The 19,228-nt window shown below is 63.4% G+C and overlaps 3 protein-coding genes across 28 annotated transcripts in view; 2 read left to right on the forward strand and 1 right to left on the reverse strand.

The window, feature by feature from the left end:
* The first annotated feature begins 5,063 nt into the window (after nucleotides 1–5,063).
* On the forward strand, nucleotides 5,064–9,844 carry MAB21L4 (mab-21 like 4). Its single transcript, XM_076341911.1, has 5 exons — nucleotides 5,064–5,562; nucleotides 6,652–6,874; nucleotides 7,712–7,859; nucleotides 9,089–9,445; nucleotides 9,692–9,844. Exons 1-5 carry the CDS (start codon nucleotides 5,079–5,081, stop codon nucleotides 9,782–9,784), a joined length of 1,305 nt encoding a protein of 434 aa, XP_076198026.1. The 5' UTR covers nucleotides 5,064–5,078; the 3' UTR covers nucleotides 9,785–9,844.
* Nucleotides 9,845–9,864: 20 nt separating this feature from the next.
* AGXT (alanine--glyoxylate aminotransferase) lies at nucleotides 9,865–14,117 on the reverse strand. Of its 4 annotated transcripts, XM_076341908.1 has the most exons (13): nucleotides 13,857–14,117; nucleotides 13,544–13,736; nucleotides 13,140–13,204; nucleotides 12,968–13,068; nucleotides 12,654–12,724; nucleotides 12,241–12,325; nucleotides 11,871–11,966; nucleotides 11,528–11,597; nucleotides 11,335–11,430; nucleotides 10,999–11,127; nucleotides 10,478–10,560; nucleotides 10,270–10,388; nucleotides 9,865–10,006 (listed from the first exon to the last, which is right to left on the reverse strand). In XM_076341908.1, the coding sequence occupies exons 1-13, from the start codon at nucleotides 14,109–14,111 to the stop codon at nucleotides 10,002–10,004; spliced, it is 1,368 nt and encodes a 455-aa protein (XP_076198023.1). In that variant the 5' UTR covers nucleotides 14,112–14,117; the 3' UTR covers nucleotides 9,865–10,001. The 4 variants fall into 4 exon arrangements, with proteins under 4 accessions (XP_076198023.1, XP_076198022.1, XP_076198021.1 ...); XM_076341907.1 differs by having other exon boundaries at nucleotides 9,865–10,388; nucleotides 10,999–11,124; XM_076341906.1 differs by having other exon boundaries at nucleotides 9,865–10,388.
* Nucleotides 14,118–15,993: 1,876 nt separating this feature from the next.
* KIF1A (kinesin family member 1A) overlaps nucleotides 15,994–19,228 on the forward strand; it is a 42,420-nt gene continuing 39,185 nt past the window's right edge. For 21 of the 23 annotated variants that reach the window (XM_076341924.1, XM_076341926.1, XM_076341927.1 and 18 more), the window contains exon 1: nucleotides 15,995–16,107. The gene's annotated coding sequence lies outside the window, so the exon portion shown is untranslated. Of the gene's footprint in view, nucleotides 16,108–19,228 lie in introns of all 23 variants that reach the window. The other 2 variants (XM_076341912.1, XM_076341913.1) reach the window with 1 other exon arrangement.

A 19,228-nucleotide genomic window follows, 5' to 3' on the forward strand; every position in this document is an offset into this window, starting at 1 on the left:
CAGAAGGTCAGTGACCAGAGAAAGGGACGATCCATCATTAAATAAATTGTTTTCATTTCCCAGGATAAAGGGGAGGAAAAGGGGGGGGGGGGGGTGTTGGAGCGGGACTGGAAAAAAAAAAAAGAGCACAAGGCAGGAAAAACACCCCCCATGCTCCCTGCCGTTAGCAGCCTCGGCTCCTTCCCTGCACTCTCGCAGGGCTTTTACAGCCAAAGCTCTTAATGTGATTATAATAATTATTTCTTTCCTAGCTATTTTTTTTTTAATAAACAGTCTCTTTTGAAATGTCACTGGGGGAAGCCAAGACTCCAGCTGAGCCCTGGCCCGGAGGCAGGAGCAGGGGCTGGGGGAGCGTGCGAATGTGCACGGGTGCGTGCAGGCAAGCACGTGTGTGCGGGAGCGCACGGGCACCCATGGGGGCACCCTGTGGAGAAGGACTCCACTGAAGCATGCAAGCACACCCGGGGGCTGTGAAAACTTGGCGGTTCCCCGGGGACAAGCAGGCAGGGTTTTCTCTCCATCTCTCTCGGTCCGGGTGCCCCATTGAACTCCACCTCGCACCCCTGCTCTCCCACTCCTCTGTGTGGTCCCCCCCCAGCCCTGGGGCCAGGCTTTGAAATCTGTTGAAAAGAGACCCTTTTTGCCAAAATAAACAGCCTGTCATGTTAAATTACTCTCCCTTCCTCTCTACCTCTCCTGCCTGCGTCCCCCCTCCCCATCCCATCCTTTTTGCCGGGGGCCGTCATGCTCTGGGCGAACTCCCAACTCTGGTGGGAGGCTCGTGGGGTGCATGGGTGCTGGCACTGGGGCCAGTGTGGAGCTGGGGCACTGGGGCAGAGCATCACCTACCTCCCGCATCCCGGTCTCCCTGTCCCCTGCTAGGTCCTCCACCCACCAGCTCTTTCTGCTGGGTGGTGATGGCATCTTGCAGGGTCCAGGGCTCAGCAATGATGCTGCGCACAGTGTTCTACGGTGGGGTGAGCTGGCTGAGGGACACCGGGGGCTCACTGCAGCCCCTCACCTACCCCTGCCATGTTGAGTACTCCAATGCCCCTGGGTTTTTTCCTCTCTCTCGCTTGCCCTTGCTCTTATTTTTGAGTTGTTTTCTCTCTCCTGTTTCTAACGGAGTGAAAATTCATAGAACCATAAAATGCCGAGATGGAAAACGAGCGATTAGCTCATTCAGCCCGGCCCCTCTGCCAGTGCCAGGCCATTCCCCGCCAGCCTCCCGGTGACTCGTCCAGACCGAGCACCGCGCACTACAGCCATGTCTTCCACAGCCTAACTGACCTTCTTGGTAGGAAATTTTCTCCCGTGTCTCGTCTCCAATGGTGATGTGCTACATTTGAACCTATTGCTGGGTTACGCGTCCTGGCGCTGCCCTGAACACCCAGCCCTGTGCCGTGCCTGGCTGTGCTGCTTGCCCCCCACACACAGCACGGCCTCGGGCAGGGCTCAGCCCTCGTGTTTTGTTGCTTCCTCTGCACTGGATGGAGCTTCTGCTGTCTCCCCACCACCCTGACCTGCGCCATCCCCTCCACATGCCAGCTCCTCTCCCTCCTGATGGATGGCACCTGCCTTGGCCTCCCACGGCACCTGGCTTGGGCTCTCCCAGGGCAGCAGGGAGGGATGCCAGTGGGTATGGGGTAGCCTCATGCCCCACTGCCCCCATGCAAAGGTCACAGCACTGGGTAACCTCCCCCAGGCAGGCAAAGTGCAGGCAGAGGCCAGACCTGCCACGCTAAGCTGCCTGCTTGGCCTTGGTGGCCATCCCCCTGCTTCGAGGGGGACCCCCCTCTGCACCCCAGCACCCTCCTGCCGAGCTGCCCCCTGGCCCAGGAGATCGGTCAGCATCCAGCAGCACCTCCGGCTGCTCCCAATTCTCCCGGCTGGCCAGCTGTGTCGCCAGCTGTGCCACCAGCCAGCACCACTCCCCAGCCAGCTCTTCCTTCTTCTGCTGTGTCTGCAGCAGGGCCGCTGCCTGCGCTGCCTGTGCCTGGCGGCAGCAGCAGGGTAAGCTGCACCTCCAGGGCCTGCTCCCTGCCCCTTGCCTGCAGGGGAGAGGAGGGGGAAGGGGAAAGGGAAGGGGAAGGGGAAGGGGAATGGGAAGGGGAAAGGAGAGGGGAGAGGGGAAAGGAGAAAGAGAAAAGGGAAAAGAGGAAGAAGGATGGGGAAAGGGGAAGGGGAAAAGAGGAAGGAGGAAGGAGGAAGGAGGAAGGGGAAAGGGGAATGCCCTGGCCTGCGGGAAGGGACAGAGAACAGCATTTTGCAGCACTCACCTCTTGATGGTGGCACCTGGAGGTCCACAAAGTGCAGGTGCCAAAAGCAGTGAGGAGCTGGGAGGGGTCATGTCGCACTCACTCCTCCTGGTGCCAGAGCTCTGGCAGTGATCGGAGCAGGACGCCAGGGTCGCACAGCAGGGTCAGCCAGCACCATGCCAAGGAGGGCATGGTTCCCCCACCAGCACCAAGCTGCCCGGGGGGGACTGCCTCCTCTCCCCACCCTGACGAGCCTTACCTTCCTATAGCATCCCTCCCGCTCACAGTTCAGTTCCTGTGTGACCCCCATGGCCTCCACCAGCATCCCTGCCAGGCGCTGCCTGAAGGACTGTCGTGGCTGCTGCCACAGCAGGAACTCCATCTGTGACAAAGTGATGCTCCTAGAGCATGCAGTGACCCTGCCAGCAGTAAGCCATAACCCACCACCCCCAGAAAAGCAGTGGCCTGCGTCTCTCTGCCCTCTTTTCCCCACATTGGGGCCTGGAGCGATCATCTCTCCTGCCTGACTTGGGCTCAGCATCTTCCAGGATGAGCCTGGACCCTTCTGATGGGGAGGGTGAAGCCCTCAGGAGCCCTGCTTCAGCAGCAGGGAGTCCTGCTGCTTTTGGCTCCTCTCTGGGATGCCAGCCAGCTTGTCCTCCCCATGTGATGGGGGAGGGCAAGACCGAGCTGCACATACAGCCCTGGCCAGAACGGTGGTTGGCGTGGGGGACTGAGGGCCCCCTGCTCAGGTGGGGTGAAACCAGGAGTGTAGGGCTTGGGTAGGGAGACACAGTGTCTGTCGCCCACTGTCAGGGGTTTAAAATCTGGCTGGGGCTCCACAACCCTGGGCATCCCCAGCCTCCAGGCGGTGAGAAGCCTCGTGTGGGCTCCTGCTCACCTCCGTGGCTCATGCTGCAGGCACATGAGGATGCTCTGCAGGTTGAATCTCTGGCCCTGCTCCCTCTTAGAAGCCAGCTGGGGCTCCCCAGAGCTCAGCTGGTGGAAAGACAGATGGTCATGAGGGACAGACCCCTGCATGGAGAGTGGCTCCTCAGCCACACAGGACTGAAGGAGGCACAAGGACGAACTGGAAACAACCCCAGGGAGATCCAGAAACCTTATCTGGGCTATATAAAAGGGCCATAAGAGCCGGAGCCACAGGAGGTGGGAGGACTGGCCCTAAACCCCATGGCTCTCTCTCCCCTCCCCAGAAGTGGTCCCAGGGCCGCATGCTTGGCTGTGACCTCCTTCCCACACCAGTTCCTGCTGCCACAGAGCCTCTCCCATTCCCTTCCCTGCTCTGACCAAGGGCAGGAATGGTTTGCAGGGAAGCCTGGGATTACTGAACTATGCTGTCCTGCTGGGAGAGCCCTGCCTTCCATCCATGGGCTATAATTATTAAGAGCTCTGGCTCAGGGCCTGTGAAGCTGGGGAACCTGCCCCAGGAAGGGCACGGCATGCACGCCCCTCTCCGGGATTTGTGGAAGATGCTGGAGGACTGAGGGCAGGTACGAGGGTACAGCCAGAAAGGCTGTGCGGAAACAAGAGCCAGTCTCTGCCCAGTTGTGGTCGGAGCTGTCCTAACTCAGGGCAGCCCAGGGGCTAAGCCTGTCCCAGGCAGCTCTTGGGAGGCGGAAGGTGACCAAGACCCCGCTCAGATCGGAGCACGGACCCAAAACTTGCCTCAGCAGTATCTGCTCCTCCTGGCGGCAGCCAGGCTGAGGACCGCCACCTCTGGCGCCACGGCCCGCTCCCACCCCGCTGCCCAGCGGTTTTGGGGCAGAAAGTGCCGGTTTGCGTGTCCCCCAGCACTGTCACCAGGCAACCGCGCCGTCGGGGCGCGCCGTCGCCATGGCGACCGCAGCCGCCGCGCTTCGGGCGCGGCGGGGGCGGTGTTGCCAGGGTGACGGCGGGGCCTACCTGCGAGGCGGGGCCTACCTGCGGGGCGGGCCCACGCGTGGGGCTGGGCCGGGCCCGCGGCCCCCCCTACACCGCGGCGGGCAGGGGAGGGCGTGGGCCTCGGCGGGAGCCTGACCCAGGGGATCTGCCTGGTCGAGGGGCGCCGGGAGCTGCCCGCAGTGGGCGGGCCTGGGCCTGGGCCTGGCCCTGAGCCTGAGCGAGCTGTGGGCTGGGTGCAGGACTGGGCCCAGGGAACTCTGCCCAGCCGAGGGGCACCCGGTACTGCCCGCATCTGGCAAACTTGAGCCTGAGCTTGAGCCTGATGGAGCTGTGGGCTGGGCACGGGGCTGGGCCCGCAGGGCTGCACTGAGCGCCTGCATGGTGGGCATGGGGTCCCACAGCCCTCCCACAGCCACTGCAGCATGGCCTGGCTCCAGCACGAGCCTGCTCCCAGCTCCTGTGGGCACAACACAAATTCAGAGCAGACCTGCCCCAGCAGCCCCAGGCAGCTGGGCCTGTAGAGCCAAGCTGGGCCGGGGTGGGAGGGCGGTGGTTCGCCTTCATCTGGCACTGGCTGTGAGGGGATGCTGCAGGCATGCAGCCCCAGTGCCGGGAGAGGCGTGCGTGACCACAGTGACGTCCTGGTGTGACCCGCCAGCTGAGCATCCCTTGTCATCCTGCTGGACTGCCAGGGGGCAGTCTGGCTGAACTGCCAGACTCCATACCCCGCCCTCAGTCTGCCTGGGGGTGACACAGTGCTCCCGGCAGCTCTCCCTGGCGCTCGCCCAGCAGTGGTGCTTGCCAACCCCCGGCTGTGGCTTCTCTCCGCCCACCCCGCGCCAGATCCCAGCCCTGCCCTCCCTGCCCACGTATTTTTACTCCTGCTCAGAGCAGGCTTGGGACAGTGGCAGAGCTGCCATGGCAGCCAGTGCTTCCCAGTGGCACAGCTACCTCGGGGCGATTGTGTCCCACAAGAGGCAGTGGCTGGAGCATTTCCAGCAGGCCGAGAACATCCTGCTGACCCTGCTGGAGGGCATCCACGCCAGGGAGCCCCGCTTCCTCACAGACTACGCCAGAAACCTGGAAGCCTTCGAGTTCACTCTCTGCGCCTCTGAGGATGCTGTCACCATGGAGGTCCCCCTGCGGATCAATGGCGATGCCCTGCAGGTGCTGGCATGCTGGCCCGGGGACACCCCTGCCGGGCACCGTCCAGGGCTGGGCACCTGCTGTCTGGAAGTACCCTCTCCAGGGACTGACTTGGAGGACTGGACCAGCGCCGTGGGTGTGATGGAACGGGGAGGTGGTGCAGGGTGCCTGGTTCCAGGCAAAGTCCTCCAGCACCTGAAAGACCTCCTTGTTTCGGCCATCGTGTGCTGCCAACGCCGCTTCCTGTTTCAGCCAGGTGCGTATACTGGTGCGGCACTTCCCCAGCCAGGAGCTGCCTCCAGCACAGCTAGGGAGCCCAGTTCGGTGGTGGTCCCTGTGCAAACGGGCTGGGGCGTAAGTCCCCGGGCGCATGGCCCACCCAAAGCCTGCACGAGTGAGCAAGCACCCTGCCGGGTGCTGGGACAGGCTTTGCCCTCAGCTAAGGAAGGGGAGATGCAAACTACTCCCTGCCATCCCATGGCAGCAGAGTCATCCTTGGGCATCTTCACCCTGGGCTGATGGCACCCTTCTTAGTCGGTGGCAGCTCCATGCAGGGTTCACCCACCCCTGCTGTTAGTCCCTGGGGAGGGTTTGCTCAGGGACTTGGCATGCTTGGCTCACCTTAGCCGTGTTCCCCCCATCTCTCCTGGCCTCCAAGTGCCCCTGCTCCCTGGAAGAGGCTGTTTGGAGGGTGAGCTGGAAGCGTGTTAGGGCTGGACCAGGACCTTGGGGCATGGGTCTGACCCTGCGCACACACAGCCCCCGGCTGGGAGCAGCATCCCCAGGAAGAACATGGTGGGGAAGGGACCCTGGGAATGCTCGTAGGGGTCCCATCAGCTTCTTCATGCATTTCCATCTCCAAAGGTGCTTCTTGAAGTCAATCTCAGCCCTGATGGAAAGGTGATGTGAGAGGACCAGCAGGTCCCAGCCCCAGCAAGCCCACCATTCCCTCCTTCCTCTTCAGCCAAGCTAGAGCCCTTCATCTTCTTCTACCCCCACAACCTGAGACCTTTCCTAGTCCATTTTTCTTGGACCATGTTCTTTTTCTTGGCACTGTTCAGCTACCCAGCAGCATGGCCCCATTCAGTCACTTGGGGCTTCCTGCTGTGCCCACACCCACTCGCCTCGCCCTGAGCCCCGCTGGAGCGATGCTCCTTCCCGAAAACCACCCCAGCAGGGTTTGGAGAACGGCTTTCGCTGGGGAACCGCAGCCAAACTGCAGCATTGGAAAGGGATGGGTCGAGCGGGGTGGGATGTGCCCATGGGCGTTGCGGCACATACCTGGTTCAGCCTGTGGGACCAGCTGCGGTAACCTCCTAACTGCCACCAAACCCTCCGCATCTAGGTGACCTCAGTGCTGAAAATCTGCAGGAAGATGCTATGGAGCTCTCCTTGCTGATCCGTGGTAGCTGGAAGACTGTCCGCTTTGACATCGTCCCTGTGGTGAGGAGGTGGCAGGAGCCGCTCTGGCTCAAGGGGCGGCAGAGCGACAGGGGCTTCCCTGAAGGCAGCCTCCGGAAGGCCACAGAAGAGGCCCACTTTGTCCCTGCCTCTCCCCATTGCTGGAGGTGAGAGGCTCGGCTGCACACATAGCGGGGTGACCCTGCCCCGGGGATCCCACCTGGCCAGCAGTACTGCCAGGTGTAGGCAAAAAGGGGATGGGAAAGTGGAGGGACATGTCAGCAGGGGGGTGAAGTCACTCCCTCTTGATGCCCAAACCCGCTGCCCTGTGTTGGGGGCAAAACCTCAGCCAGATTCCAGGCAGCTCAAGGAAAGAGGGGGGAGGCTGCAACTGAAAGAGCCCCCTCCAAATTGCTCACAGGAGCTGAACCCCGGCTGCACGGAGGGTGGCAGATCTCACATCTGCTTGGGCTTCGGGAGCGAGCCTGGGCATCTGGCAGCAGCAGGGTGATGAGGTGACTCTCAGGGCAGGCTATGGGTGGGAGGGGGGCCGGGGTGACACACATCTTGCCTGCCAGCATGGCTACCCGGCCCTGAGGAGGGGCCAAGCATCCAGCTGGACCAGCCCAGGCTTATTTTGGGCACAATGTGGTCCAGCTGGATGCTCGGCCCCTCCTTGGGGTCCAATCCAGCCTCCATTCCAGGGCAGCCTGCAGCCCTCCCTGCTGCATGTAGGGGAGCACAACCTCACTTCGCCTCCCCTCTTGTCCCTCCCGGGAAGGCAGAAGCGGCTCAGCAGCATCCCCATCATGCTGCAAATCTCCCCAGTCCCTCTTTGCCAGAGGTGGGTGTGGGAGGTGGATCCAGGATGCTGCGTGCCTGGGGCCACGTGGGTGGCTAGGGGGGATCCCCATGTGTGCTGGATCACTGCAGGTATCCTCTCCCCAGCTGGGAGGATGCAGGTCTCCATCCTCCCCCTCACCGGATCCCACTTCTCTCACCAGATCCTCCACTCATCTCCCCATCCTGAAGCTGCTCCAGGCAGTGGACACACTGAAGGGACGCCGTCTGGACAGCCTGCTTGACCAGCTCCGCAGCCAGGACTGGGGAGAGGAGGGTGGGAAAGGCGGTCTCATCTTCAACCACCTGAAGGTAGGTAGGTTCTGCCGGCGGGACCGGGGCTCTCCGGGCAGGCAGAGCCAAGGCTGCTCGCCTGCACCCTGCTGCAGCCGAGTCGCTGCTGGAAGAAGATCCCAAGCAACAAAACCAAGTACCTGCAGTGCTTTGGGATGTACCAGCCCATGGCTGTGTCCGGAAAGGATGGATGCCACTGGCCATGGTTAGAGGGGTTTGATCCTTCTTCCTTGCAAATCACAGGCACTGGCTGGATTGAACCAGCAATCTGCAGCCTGAAACACTCTGAGCTTTAGGAGCTGGGGCTCTGTGCTGATATGCCAGGTATCCCCTGGCACAGACTGCCTGTGTCTGCAGGGGCCATGCTGGGGATTGCATGGCCATGCCTGCCATGCCACAGGTTGTCCTGTGCCCCAGCGTGCTGGGAGGTGCCCGTGCAGGGCTGAGGGTGGTGTTTCCTCTGACAAAACCCTCTCTCCCTGCCCAACCTGTTTTCGGCACTCTGGACCCACGCCAGCTGGTGATGCTGGTTGGAAAAGGGGCCACGCTGGGGACAGCACCTGGTGGCACAATCCAGGTGTGCCCTGCCTTGTGGCGGCTCTCTGGTCCGGGGTGGAGAAGGAGGCAAAGTTGTCTTCTGCTGAGAGAATGGCTCCAGCTCCAAGTAACACAAATTCTGTGGGTTTTGTTTTATGTTGTGTTCTTTGACCTTTTTTTTTTTTAAAAAAAAAGGACACAGTATGCCTCTGTCCTTCAAAAAAGCATCTTCTGCTCCAGCCCACTGCGTGCATTGCCCATTACACCATGTCACCAAAAGTCATTGGTGCCAGGCCGTTTGCCAGTGCAGTGCCGAGGAAGCTGGTGTGGCAGCTGCTGGGGGTTCACCTGCCTTGCCAGCAGCTGATGGAAACCACAAGCAGGGTTTTTTACTGTTGTTTGGTGCCTGCAGAAAGCTTGGGCGTGTTGTTTCGGAGCTGCTGCAGAGCTGGGACCTGCCTCAGAGCTGAGATGGGGGCTCTTAGGGGAGTGAAGCAAAGGTTCAAAACTAAGGGGTGGTGGGGCATCGGCTGCGCCTGCAGCAGCCAAAGCAGCAGCTCCAAGAGCCTGTGCAGCCCTAGGCTGCTGAGGACGTGATGTCCGTGTTGAGGGCTCAGCCCCACAGATGGTTGCGTGGTGACCTGCAGGGTGTGAAGGCACGGCCTTTGTGGGGAGTGTCCGATCCCACACCCTTCTCTCCCTCCCCACAGATGGTGCTGCTGTGGAGCACGGAGCTCTTCCCCTCCCCAGAGGACTGGCAGGACCTGGAAGGCTCAGTCTACAGGCTCTTGGTGATCCTCCTCCGCTGCCTGGCCACCCGGCACCTCCCCCACTTCCTGCACCCAGAGGAGAACCTCTTCCAAGGAGAGCCCCGAGACCTCGCCTCCCTCTACTGTAAGGTGGAGAGCTTCGCCAAGGACCCCCGACACTTCCTTCACTTCCATTTTGGCCTCCCTGTGCGCACTGACAGCTGGCAGGCAGACCCCAGTACCCGAGCCCTCCTGCAGATCCCTGCCAAAGATGGGTCTTACTGCGACACAGCCTACTTTGACATCCTGCTTAGCCAGGTAACGGGGACCGGAGACCCTGGGCTGGTCTCATGAGGCAGAGCGTGGCAGCACCAGAAACCACCTGGGCTGGGCAGCTTAGGATGTGCTGGAATTTGCCCCCCAGAGCCCTCTGGCCCCTGGCAGCCACTGGCATGCGCTGCCCAACCCCATCATGGAGGCTGCGGGAGGCTGGTGATGCTGGGGCACAGAGCTCAAGCAGAGCAGGGAGCCCTCTCCCCTCACTCCCCACCTGCCTCCGCTTAGTTTCAGGTGTACCGGATCCAGGACAGCGCGCGCTGCTTAGCAATGTCCCAGCTCCTCTCCAAGATCCAGCGAGAAATCCCCCAGCAGACCTGAGCGGGACCCTGCTGCCACCCCATCTGGGTGTCTTGAAACTCGGGGAGGTGCAAGGCGAGCTATGGGGCCAGGGAGCAGCATGCTGCCGTGTCGCTTTATTGAGGAAAGATGGTACTGGGGAGCGAGCACATGTCTGCTGCAGCTGGGTGGGGATGCACAGCTTCTTGGCTCCCCTGGTAGAGCTGGGTGCCAGGGCGGGTGTTTCATCCCAGGGTACCTAATCTGGGGGGATGGATGGCATCCTGCACTGCTGGGCTCTGGTGCAGGGATGGCTGAGGGTGATGGTGGTGGGAGGGGAAGGGACCTGTGGTCGGATCCTGCATCCAGCCCTCATGTCAGCTTGCAGTGGGGCTGCCATGCCCTGAGGCCAGGGGAAGGGGAAGAGCTGGGGGGCCAGGCCACCAGGGTGAGGAGTGACCCTGCGTGGGGGACTGGGAGAAGGGGTTTTGAGCCACATCCCATGTCTGCTGAGCTGCAGCCCTCACCTCCATGTCCCCTGCTCTTCCAGCTTCTCCTTCCCGCTCTGGCTTGGCTTGCTGGGTGTTGCAGCGTTTTCCTGCCAGCTCCCTGGGGAGGCAGCGGAGCCTCTCTGCCTGCCAGCTGCCTACAGCAGGGCATGGGGGGGAGTGCCACGCTGCCTTGTCTGGACCCCCCCTTTGCAAGGGTGCTCACAGCCTGCTGCGGTGGCAGCACCTGAGGGCATCTTGCAGGGCACGCAACACACGATCCACGTTGCCACTGGTCGAGTTGCAGCCCATGAGGCCGATTCGCAGGACCTGGGAGGAGAAGGGCAAGTGTCTCCCTGCAGCACCCACCTTTGCGGCCATGCCCCGGCACCGTCTCCCTGTGAGCAGAGCAGCCAGCGGCAGAGCACAGGCTTCTGCGCAGAGCAGGGGGCACGTGAGAAGCGGCCATGCACATGGCCGGGTGTGAGTGCATGTGCACAACTCCCTGCTTGCTCCTATATAACATGCGTTTCCTCTAAAGATGTGTCACCCTGCTAATTATGTGCATGGTTATTCAATTATGTGCAGCAATTGTGTGTGGTTAGGAGCCGCTATGCATTGCTGTAGGCAATGGGATGCATCCAGCCGTGTGTTTGCTGTTTGCAGCCAGAGAGCACCAGTTAACCATGGGGCACGCTACTGATGGATGCAACTACAGCCGGGTTCGGTGCCTGGCCGTGGGCAGTGGGAGGGGAGGATGCTGCCCACCTTGCCCACTGAGGGGCCCAGGCCCCCAGCGATCTCGATGGCGTGGTTGTCCATGAGAAAGGCTGTGATCTCCTTCCAGTCGTAGCCCTCAGGCACCCTGACAGTGGTAATGGTGGGAAGCCTTGCCTTCTGGGGAAGAGAGAAACCGGGTTAAATCTGCAGCTCCTGGCCTCAGCCCTGTCCCCCAGTGAGCCCTGCAGCCTGCCAGGAGAGAGCATCGCTGGGGGAGCAGTTTTTTCTCCAGCATCAAAAGCTGCCCAGGCACGTCTCCAGCTGCATAGGGCCATGTCCTCACACTGCCCCTGCACCATGGTGGTGGGCTTGCCCTGCACCCACCTCCTCCTTCACAAAGAGCTCAAGCCCCAGGTCGTGCAGACCCTGGCACAGCTGGGTGCAGTTGGCCCGGTGGCGCTCCCATGAGCTCTCCAGACCCTGTGGGCAGAGAGGAGGGAGAAGGTCCTGGCACCCACTGCTCCCCCAAACCCCACCAGCACTGCTGGTGCCCCCCTGCCTGCCCAGCACTGCTCACCAGCTCCACCAGCATAGCCAAGCCTTCCCGCAGGCTGAAGAAGCTGTTGATCGGTGCCGTGTGATGGTACCTGCAAAACCCAAGGGGCACCCAGGCAGGTTCAGCCTGGCCTGCAGCAGAGCAGTACTCCAGCTCGTGGTAGGGGGGAACCAGGGTGTGGCATCCTCCCTCCTGTTCACCCAGTGTAGAGGGGATGCAAATACCCCGGGGCCGCTTTGCAACCAGCGGACAGGATGATGGGGAGACAGGGCCCGAGTCCTGCAGGGCAGGCAGCCCCCAAGCCGGGGCGAAGGCTGTGGGTGGGACGGCTGCGGCCATCTGTCCTGGGACAGCCTGCCCTCACCTTCGCGGCTCCCCATCGCAGCCCCAGTAATTTGCCAGCCAGCCCATGTCCAGGTAGAAGGATGGGGGCTTCGTCTTCCTCTTCAGCATCTTCTCCCTGGTGAAGCAGAGTGCTAGGGAGGAGCCGGACCTTGACCTCACTAGCTCTGGGGTGGGGTCAGTCCTGCAGGAGGGCCCCCCCAGAGCAAGCACAGAGGTTGGCTCCAGTGCCAATCACTGCCCAGGGATAGGCGAGGCTCTGACCCCGCAGAGCTGCTGCTGGGTGCGCTCTCCAGAGTGGGGCTGGAGCAGATGGCTGGCAAAACAGGGGGGGTGACAGCCTCCCCCCAGCCCCATCGCTTTTCCCCCTGGTGGGACAGGGCTGCCCTTACCTGGCTCGCTCGCTGAATGAGATGGGGGCACTGCCGGGGGGGGCGTTGAGGACTTTCTGAGACCCCGAGTATAGGACATCGATCTCTGCCCGAGAAGGGAGGCAGCTCCTTAGGGACCGGGGGCTCCCTGTGGGGACACGCTGAGCCCCCCCAACCCAGCTGCAAGTGGTGGGTGGAAAGCCCAGGGTGGCACACACTGCAGGTCCTGCTTGTGTTTGGCCTGCTTTGGGGGACACCCTGGCACTGCTGATGGTCCCCCGAGGGGAACAGGCTCTCTGACTGCAGCTGGACCAGTTTCTAGTGCTGCTAGCCTGAAATGTGAGCGGTGGGGCTGATCCCACTGCCCTCCCTCCCTGGCCCAGGCACGAGCTCCCTTGTCCCCTGGCTGCCCGTGATGGCACTGTGGCTCTTACCCTGCTGGTCCATGAAGATAGGGGCTCCCCCGAGCGATGCCACAGCATCCACGAGCAGCAGGCAGCCATGCCTGTGGGAGGACAGAACTCAGCCTGGTGTCCCTGCCACCTCCTCCTGCCACCTCCACTTGCCACCCCCCTGCCTGCAGTCCTGGCATCCCGGTCCCCCCAAGGCTGTGTGTCTCACTGGCACCAGCTGCTTCCAGCACAACAGAGCTATAGGAGAGCCCGGGGCATGTGAATCCCTGTGCCCCAATCCCTGACGGTGACCTTGGGGTGCCACCAGCCCTCACGGGTGCCTGCCGTGCACTGACCGGTGGCACAGCTCGCCAAGCCTCTCCAGTGGCTGCAGCACCCCTGTGGAGGACTCGCCGTGGGTAATGAAGAGCACCGAGGGCTTGTGCCGCGCCAGGCCCTGCATGAAACAGAGGGAAGGTGACCGCCCCCAGGGCCTGCTCGTGCCCACTGCCCCGCACTGGCACTCACCTCCTCGATGTCCCACGGGGTGAAGTACTCGCCTGGGGACTTCATCAGCTCATGGACATTGGCTCCTGGGAAGGATTTGGACAGAGGGAGACTGAGGTTTGCGCATGCCTCCCACTGGGCAGCCACCTGCTCCGTGAGGGAATTGGTCATGCATGAATGTGGAGCGTGGCCACCCGCCAGGGTCTGGCCTCCCGTGGATTTGCCCAGTGGAAAAGCCATAAACCACTGTAAACAGAGGAACATCACCCTGGAAAAAAACTGGAGTGCTCTCCGGCTGTGGAAGCCATGTCACTGGCCACTGCCGCCGAGATGGGGACAGCAAGCCAGGGGTTATATACTGGCATACCGCCTACAAGCCCTGTTCCCTGAGCCCTGCCAGTGCCATCCGGCTGTCCCCAGCATACCCAACCTCCTGGCGATGTCGGCGGCGCGTTGTCCCCAGATGCCGTTGATGGCCACCAGCACAGAGTCACCATGCTCCAGGAGGTTGAGGAGGGCAGCCTCCATGGCGCAGTGGCCGGTACCGCTGACGGCCAGAGTCAACCGGTTCTGCGTCTGGAAGGCATACTGGATGCCCGCCTTGATCTCATCCATCACCTGCGGTGGCAGGGGACCAACTGGCACCGCTATTGCCCCCCTCACCCTGGCAGAGCTGTCCCAGCCCCTCGTGGGGGGCGAGGGAGAGGGGGGGAGGAAGTCTGGGCTGGGGCAGCTCACCTGCAGCACCTCAGGGTGCATGTGGCCCAGGAGCTGTCGGCCGCCTGCAGCCAGGATGCGGGGGGGCACGTTGCTGGGCCCCGGCCCGAGCAGCAGCCTCTCTGGCATAGCCAGGGGCTGGAGCAGCCCCTGGGGTGGGGGGACATGGAGCATGCTGGTGGTCATGGCGTGCCTTGCCGTCCTCAGGAGCCGAGCCCGGAGGAGAGGAGTAGTGGAGGCTGCCCGTGCAGCACCCAGCACCACAGCGCAGTGCATCCTGTGGCAGCAGTGTCCAGCGTCCCTGTGGACCCTGACCCCAGGGCTTGGTGCTCCCCCGCTGGCCTGGACTCTGCCCCTGGCCTCCTCCTTGTCCGGTTAATGTGCCACCAGCACTGTCCCTGCTGTCTCAGCCACCTCATTTTGGGAGTCCCCCCTTGCTAGTGCTGGGGGGGTTGCTCCTCAGGCATGCCAGCCTCTGGGAGTGGCAAGCACCCATGCAGACCCTGTCCCCACAGCCCCCTGGACACCGTGGTTCATGGTTCCCAACACCATCCCAGCAGGTGGGAACCCTGCTCCTGGGCTCGCAGGTCCTGTGCCATGGGATGATTGCATTGGGACTGGCTCAGCACAGCTGCCATGGTCATAACCCCTCCAGCAGCACAAAGCTCTGTTGGCCAGGTCTCCCTGACCAAGGACCTGCGTTGCAGAAGAATGCCTGGCCGAGTGACAGCTGCCTGGAGGAGGGTGGCCATCGGGATGGTTTACACAAGGGCAGAGCCATGGGGTGGGACATGGCCGCAGTCCCTACTGCAGTGAGCTGTCCTGGCTTGTGGGCATCACAGCGTGTCCTGATGATGCCACAGGCCACGTGTGCCTGTTCAATATGCTGTGCCTGTCACGTGCCATGTGTGCCAATGGTCCATTGTATCATGCCCATCCTCCGGCACATTCTCTGCCATCCATACTCTGAAACGTAAAAGAGCTGCCCGCTGCGGGCTCCTGGCATGTCTAGGAGCAGGTGCCTGGCCAGAAGAGCCACTCAGCTTTGGGCTGGGGATGATGGTTATGGGGTGGAAAGTCCCCCCCTGGCACAGCTGGCTCCGGTGGCTGGTGCTGAAGGCATTTGGGGCAGGTGCATGGGGCTGACACAGTGCCAGGTGAAAGCACTTCTGCCTGGGCAGCAGGATGCTTGTCTTTGAGAGGAGCTGGGAGCCGGTGTGGCCAACACTGCATGGATGATCCTCCACAGTTAGCCTGGGGACTGCTGCCCAGTCATCACCTACTGAAGTGAGGACCAGAAGTCCTGATGTCCTGAGATGTTCCGAGCCAGCCCCTCATCCTGTGTCCCAGCCATGTGCTCCTCCAGCTGAGGGGACTCCCCACTGCCGGGATTGTTGCTGGATGCTCGCAGCATTGCTGAAACACTCAGTCCCTAAAACACCATCAGGAGAGACCCGCTGGAGACCCACCACTGCTGCGGCAGGTGTGTGGATGAAGACCTCTCTGCTGCTTGTCCTCCAGGGAGACTTGGGGAAAGGCTGGGGCAGCCAGGGGATGTGTGGCCTCGTGATTGGTGTGGAGGGGTGAGGGAGGATGCGCTGCTGGAAACAGCTGGTGGTGAAGGCGTAATCGTCTTTTTGTGCTGGGTCTAAATTCCCCAGCGCAGATGGACAGGGAGACGGCCGTGCCACTCCGGGGGCTGCAGGGCTCGTCAGGCCGGAGGGGTGAAGAAGCTCTGCCCTGGAGGTGGATGCTGACAGCCGGGGCCGCCGGGGGCTCGGGGCCAGGGCCGGGGCCGGAGAGGGGGCCTGGGGCCGGCGGGAAGCCCTGGAGGGGGCAGCTCTTTCCGGGGCAGCGCGCCGGCGGGGCCGGGGTACCGCGCCCGCGGGAACCGGGGATAGGGGGGCGGTCGCCAGGCGACGGTTGCCGGGTGACGCGGAGGACTCCGCCCCTCCCCGCGCCCTTGCGGCGGTTCCGCAGCGCAGAACGGGGGTGGGGGGGATGCGCTGACGTCACCGCTCCATCCCAGGCTCGCGCCCTCCCGGTCCCCCCCCTTCTCTCGGGCGGCGGCGGCCAACCAGCGCGCGGGGCGGCGCGGGGCGGCGCGGGGCGGGCGGGGACCGCAGGGGTGGGGCTGCCGCCACCCGCACCGGCACCGCATCGCACCGCACCGCGCGGCTCGGCCTCATGCCGGCGCCCCGCGCCCGCGGCTGAGCGGTGCGCCCTGCCGAACCGGGCACGGGCACAGGCACAGGCACAGGCACAGGCACAGGTAGGGGCGGGCGGCAGGCACCGTGCGGGACGGAGCAGCCCCGCCGCGCCCGGGCGGGGCTGCGGCAGCGCGGGCGCGGTCCCCGGGCGCTGGCCGAGGGGGGGCCCCGGGTCTGCTCGGGGATGGCGGTGCCGCCCCTCTCAGCCCCGGCGGGGGCGAGGCGTGGCGGGGCGAGGGGGACGCGCCCCCCCGGGGGCCCGGCGGGGCGGGGGGCTGCGGCCGGCGGCCATTTTGCGGGGCCCCCCGAGGCGCAGGGGAGGGAGGCCGGGCGGGGGTTGCCCGCGGATCCCCCGCGCGGCAGCCGGCGGGTGCCGCCCCGGCTTCCAGAAGGATCCCACCGGGGGGGGGCCTTCCCGGCGATGGGGCGACGCCTCTGCGGCCCCGGCACCAGCCTGGGGTGGGGAGGGGGAGGATGCCGTCCCCGCAGCCCGTGGGAGGGGGCACATGGACCCCTTTTCACCCCAGAGCCGCCCCCGCTATCCCCTCTGGGGCAGGTGGGTCTGGCCATGAAGCTGAGCCATCTTGCGCCATCGTCATTATGCTTCAGAGTCAACAACAGTGCTGGAGGGAGCAGTGGGCGCCCCAGCTGGGGCTTTCACCTAGGGGGGTGGCTGGCGAAGGTGCTACAAAGCCGAGGCTCTTGCTTGCCCCACAAGGACGAGCTGCTGCTGCTGACCTTGCGCTTGGGGGCAGCTGGGCGAGGGCCGCCATGTTACTGCGGGCCAGCGCTGATGGCTTCTGGATGGAGGAAGGGGTGGTGCCTGGGCGGAGGGGCTGGTGCAGAGCCCTGTGCTTGGCCACCCTGGCTCCCAGGGAGCAGCCCTGCACCTGCCCCATTGTCTTCCTCCTCTGCCTCTTTCTCGTCCTCCTTCTCCCCCATGGGGCAGTATCCTCTCCCCTGGACCCCGCAGTCCCCTGTGCGCCAGGGTCTCCTGCCTGCTCAGGTCCCACACCTCGGTTGTGGGGCTTGGGGAGGACAAGGAACCAGCCGAGCATGTCCCCTGCCACCCCATAGCTATCTTTCCACACCCCAGTGCCCGGAGCAGCCCCTCAGCAGGTGGCCTCAGTGGCATGGGGGGGGGGAGCAGCAGCCCCGCCCCAGGTACGGCCAGGGGTGTGGTGGCCTCTGCCATCCCTGCATGCTGCCGCTGACCTCCATTTTGTCTGGGAGGTGGCAGTTGGTGCTGGCACAGATGCTGCCCCCCCCCCCCCGCATGTAGCCAGAGCTGCAGCCCCCAAACCCTGGGGGGTGTTGGGACCTGGTGTTCCCCCCCAACCCCCAGCTGCCCACCCCTCTCCATGCCTAGCCATGCTGGTAACCCACCGGAGCTCGCTGCCTTTTCCGTGCGGCTTTTCCCTGATGTGGGTTTTAGCGTGCAGAAGAGAGGGTGGAGGGAATGGGCAATGGAGTGCGAGGTGACTCGCCTTTGCAGCAGGGATGGGGAGGTGGCTGGTGGTGAGCAAACCCCCTCATCCGCAGCCTTAAATTTGCTACCTGCAAATTTAAACCGCATTGAAATTCTCAAACACTGCCCTGAAGCCGTGTCCCCCATTGGGGTGGGCAGGAGGTGAGGAGGCACAGGGCAGGGTGGCCATGATGGCACTGGGGAAGCGGGGGGACTGGATTTCAGCTGGGGATGGGGGGGTATCTGCCCCTGCCCCGGGCTGTCCTCTGAGCTGCTTCCCTGCCTGTGGGTGCTGCTTCGGGGAAAACTGCACCGTCACAGCCCCTTGTCCTGCGCGGGGTGGGAGGTGAGCAGGGAGCAGCCGCCGGGCTCGTCTCGCAGGTGCCGATGTTGCCGCGTCATCCTGGCCAGCTGCCCCCAGGGTCCCCCGTTGTCCCCAGAGGGAGGGTGGGGTCCTGCGGTCCCAGACAGAGCTGGGGGACCCCAACAAGGGGTGTAGGGGAAGGGCTCATTAAAACAAAGCCTGTCAGCAGCTGAGAACACCTTGGCTTGGGAGGTGCAGCCAAACAGGGCGTCTGCCCTTGCCACTGAGGTGATGTGGGGAGGTGCACAGACAAAAGGAGAAACTCGCCTTGGATTTCCCTTGGTGCAGGCAGCTCTTCATCTGCTAGAGCTGCCTGCGGCCCCGGTGAGGCAGCCCCTGCCCCATGCTGGGCGCAGGGAATGGGGCATCCTGGCCATGCCGGCCACTGTTAGCATCATTCAAACCCCGGTGTCCTGCAGCACCCAGGGGACAGGCAGCACAGCATGTCCCCGCAGCATCCTTAGGGGAAGAGTTCGCTGCAGGTGGCACTTGGGGACAATGCTCCCCATCCCACTGGTCACCTCTCAGCGGTGGCAGGAGGGCTGCCAGTCTGTAGCCGTTGGACTTAAGAGAGCTCTCATTAGCTAATCTCTGCCCAATTAATCTTAGCTGATCCAGTTAATCCTCACTGTTTAGGCCTTTCGCTCATCACCGAGGGCTGGCGGGTGTGCCGGTAGGGGTGGGCAGAGCGCAGCAGGCTGCGCAGGATACGGGGGAAGAGATGCCCTGCAGAGTTGGGGGACAGGTCCGGATGTGCCCCCTGGCACCATGGCCCCAGGGGCTCTGCTGTCCTCCTCTGCCATTTCCCTTGTGTGTGGGGTGGCCCCAGGAGGAGGCGGGGAGGGAGCAGGGAGTGGGGCCATGGTGCTGGCCCGCTTCCAGCGAAAGGCTGATAGCGGCTTATTGAATTTCTCTCGATGGCAGATTAAGCAGGCGGTGGACTGTCCCCAGGCAGAGTGAGCTGGCTGGGCTCGAGCCGCCTGCTTGCCCTGCCTGTCCACAGCTTGCCCGCTGCAGTGTGTCCCCTCTTTCTGCAGGATGCTGAGTGCCTGTGGCCAGTGATGCTGATGCTGGCCATGGCTGGTGGTGCTGCCACGTTACATGGGCTCAGGCTGAATTCCTCGCCACGGCCGAGATGAGAAAATAAGAGTCAGGGGAAGGAGAGGAGGCTTGGGAAGGAGCTGGGCAGGGGGCTGCCAGTGCTCTGCAAGGGGGCATGGTGCTGCCAGTGGTCCTTGCGCCGCTGTGGTGGAGATGGGACTAGATTGCGGCAGAGGAGCAGGAGGGAAGCGGCGTGTTGTCGGCCGAGGAAGCCGAAGGAAATGGATGGAGACAGAAAATGGAGCCGAGC

The sequence above is a fragment of the Aptenodytes patagonicus genome, chromosome 6 (genome assembly GCF_965638725.1).
Source record: "Aptenodytes patagonicus chromosome 6, bAptPat1.pri.cur, whole genome shotgun sequence".
NCBI lineage: Eukaryota > Metazoa > Chordata > Aves > Sphenisciformes > Spheniscidae > Aptenodytes > Aptenodytes patagonicus.